The sequence below is a fragment of the Dipodomys ordii genome, unplaced genomic scaffold, assembly GCF_000151885.1.
Source record: "Dipodomys ordii isolate 6190 unplaced genomic scaffold, Dord_2.0 Scaffold14, whole genome shotgun sequence".
Lineage (NCBI taxonomy): Eukaryota > Metazoa > Chordata > Mammalia > Rodentia > Heteromyidae > Dipodomys > Dipodomys ordii.
Genome location: NW_012267230.1, coordinates 16,152,350 through 16,154,438, shown reverse-complemented (window position 1 = coordinate 16,154,438; position 2,089 = coordinate 16,152,350). Strand labels below are relative to the sequence as shown.

The 2,089-nt window shown below is 60.5% G+C and overlaps 2 protein-coding genes across 2 annotated transcripts in view; one reads left to right on the top strand and one right to left on the bottom strand.

Annotated features, from left to right (window-relative positions):
- The window catches only part of Rhbdl1 (rhomboid, veinlet-like 1 (Drosophila)), a 6,252-nt gene extending 4,862 nt beyond the window's left edge, over nucleotides 1–1,390 (top strand). Inside the window, exons 8-11 of the mRNA XM_013011288.1 lie at nucleotides 97–249; nucleotides 423–479; nucleotides 566–682; nucleotides 1,003–1,390. Coding sequence (XP_012866742.1) covers nucleotides 97–249; nucleotides 423–479; nucleotides 566–682; nucleotides 1,003–1,128 — 453 coding nt within the window. The 3' untranslated portion in view covers nucleotides 1,129–1,390. The remainder of the gene's footprint in view (nucleotides 1–96; nucleotides 250–422; nucleotides 480–565; nucleotides 683–1,002) is intronic.
- Nucleotides 1,366–1,983, bottom strand: Jmjd8 (jumonji domain containing 8; the record flags this gene model as incomplete). Its single annotated transcript, XM_013011287.1, is given in 6 exon segments — nucleotides 1,366–1,510; nucleotides 1,584–1,632; nucleotides 1,634–1,704; nucleotides 1,776–1,797; nucleotides 1,799–1,841; nucleotides 1,911–1,983. Coding segments are annotated over 6 exon segments (387 nt in total), but the record flags the coding sequence as incomplete, so codon positions are not given.
- Between the last annotated feature and the right edge of the window lie 106 nt (nucleotides 1,984–2,089).

Below are 2,089 nucleotides of genomic sequence, written 5' to 3'. Positions count from 1 at the left end.
CCCCTCTACCAGGCTGACACTGAGTGGCCAGCGCCGGTGTTTATTTAAGGTCAACACTGGCACCTGGGAAGTTGCGGGGGAAGAGGCCCGAGGTAGGGCGGGCTCCTGCTATCTTTTGGTCAGAGCCATCTGACTGGCTCCTGGCCCCCCCCCCCCCCCAGGGAGCTGGAAGAGTGTCAGCGGAACCATGAAGGTGACGAGGATGACAGCCATGTCCGGGCCCAGCAGGCCTGCATCGAGGCCAAGCACGTGAGGGTGCCCCCGGCCTGTGGGTCTGTGTGCATGCATGTGTGGCCTGAAGGTGCTCCAGCCCATGGTGATCTGTGGGCCTGTGTGACACACGGGTGTCCTAGCTCACATTGTGTGTGTGTCTGTGCAGAGTAGACTTAAGTGGCCCACATGTGGTGCTCAACTCTTTGTAGGACAAATTCATGGCAGACATGGATGAGCTCTTCTCTCAGGTGGACGAGAAGAGAAAGGTAAGCAGCTGTTCCGGAAGCCTTTTTGTGGCAGGGACCGGCAGCGTCCCCTACCTGGTCCCTGACCCTGTCCCCCTGTACTGCAGAAGCGAGACATCCCTGATTACCTGTGTGGCAAGATCAGCTTTGAGCTGATGCGGGAGCCTTGCATCACACCAAGTGGTATCACCTATGACCGTAAAGACATCGAGGAGCACCTGCAGGTAAGACCCCTCGGCAGCGGGGCGCAGGTGGCTCAGGCCTGCCATCCTAGCTACTTAGGAGGCTGAGACTTGAGGATTGCGGTTCCAAGCCAGCTTGGGCAGAAAAAAATCACCACGAGACTCTTATCTCCAATTAACCGCTCAAAAACTGGAAGTGGAGCTGAGGCTCAAAGTGTAGAGCGCTAACCTTGAGCCAAAGAGGCTCAGGAATAGCACCCAGGCTTCAAGCCCCACAGCCAACAATAAAAATAATCCCATGGATTGCGGAAGGCTAAGATGTAGACCTAGCCATTGAGCCTCTGACCCTGTTGTTACTGCAGCGTGTGGGCCACTTTGACCCTGTGACCCGGAGCCCTCTGACCCAGGAACAGCTCATCCCCAACCTGGCCATGAAGGAGGTCATCGATGCGTTCATCTCTGAGAACGGCTGGGTGGAGGACTACTGAGACCCCCCTTTGCCCTGTTGTGCCTGGTACCCTGGTCCAGGAGGGCTCTGGGACAGAGGCCCCAGGCCCTGTACAGTCTGTGTCCCTGGGTCTGCCCGTCAGCTCTGCTGGTGGGCTCTGGACAGCGCCTCCTTGCAGTAGAACCTTGCTGGGCTTGAGCCTCCCGTCCCCCTTCTAGGCTGGAAACGCTGGTGAGGTGGATTGGACTGAGGCTGCTGCTGCTGCCACTGTCCTGTAATAAAATCTGTAAGCACTACGTGGACACGTGCTGGTGTCGTGGGCTGGCCGCGGTCTGTCCTGGCTGGCCAAGGAAGGTAGAGATGAAGACGCTGGTGTCAAGGTTGAGCGTTTCGAGCCACCAGCGGCCAGGGAAATACAGCACCTGGGGAGGGGCGGGAACAAGGGTTAGCCGGGGTCCTTCAGCCTGGCTCAGCTCCCTCTTGCCTCCCACTCACCTCACCAGCCTGGACTGTGCACTCCAGGGGCCGTGCGGACCGGGCCAGGGTCCCGCAGCCAGGCCAGGGTGGGCTTGTTGGGATGGAACTCAGGTGTCTTCTCAGGGTAGAGGAACCAGCGCTGGGAACAGGAGTATAGAAGTCACCCTTCCACGGTGTGGGCTGGAAGCCCCGGCCCCGCTCAGTACTGACCTTGCGGCCGTAGATCACCTCAGAACCCAGGCCCGTGCCAGTGGAAGGGCACCCCAGAGCCAGCTCCTGGGGGCGATTGTGGGGTAACAGACTTAGCTCTGCGCAGGCCTGGCCGACCCCTGGTCTGGAGCCTACCTGCCATTCCAAAGCGGCATGCAGTAGCTCCGAGCAGACGAAACGGAGGCGGGGTGTAGTGCCAAAACAGCGATTCCCAAAGAAGTGCAGCGTGCCTGCCGGCAGAGAAGGCGGAGGGGCGCTCCCGGCCCCGGGCCGGCTGCCGCGCGGGGGAGGCCGGGTCCTGGGGGCGCAGCAGC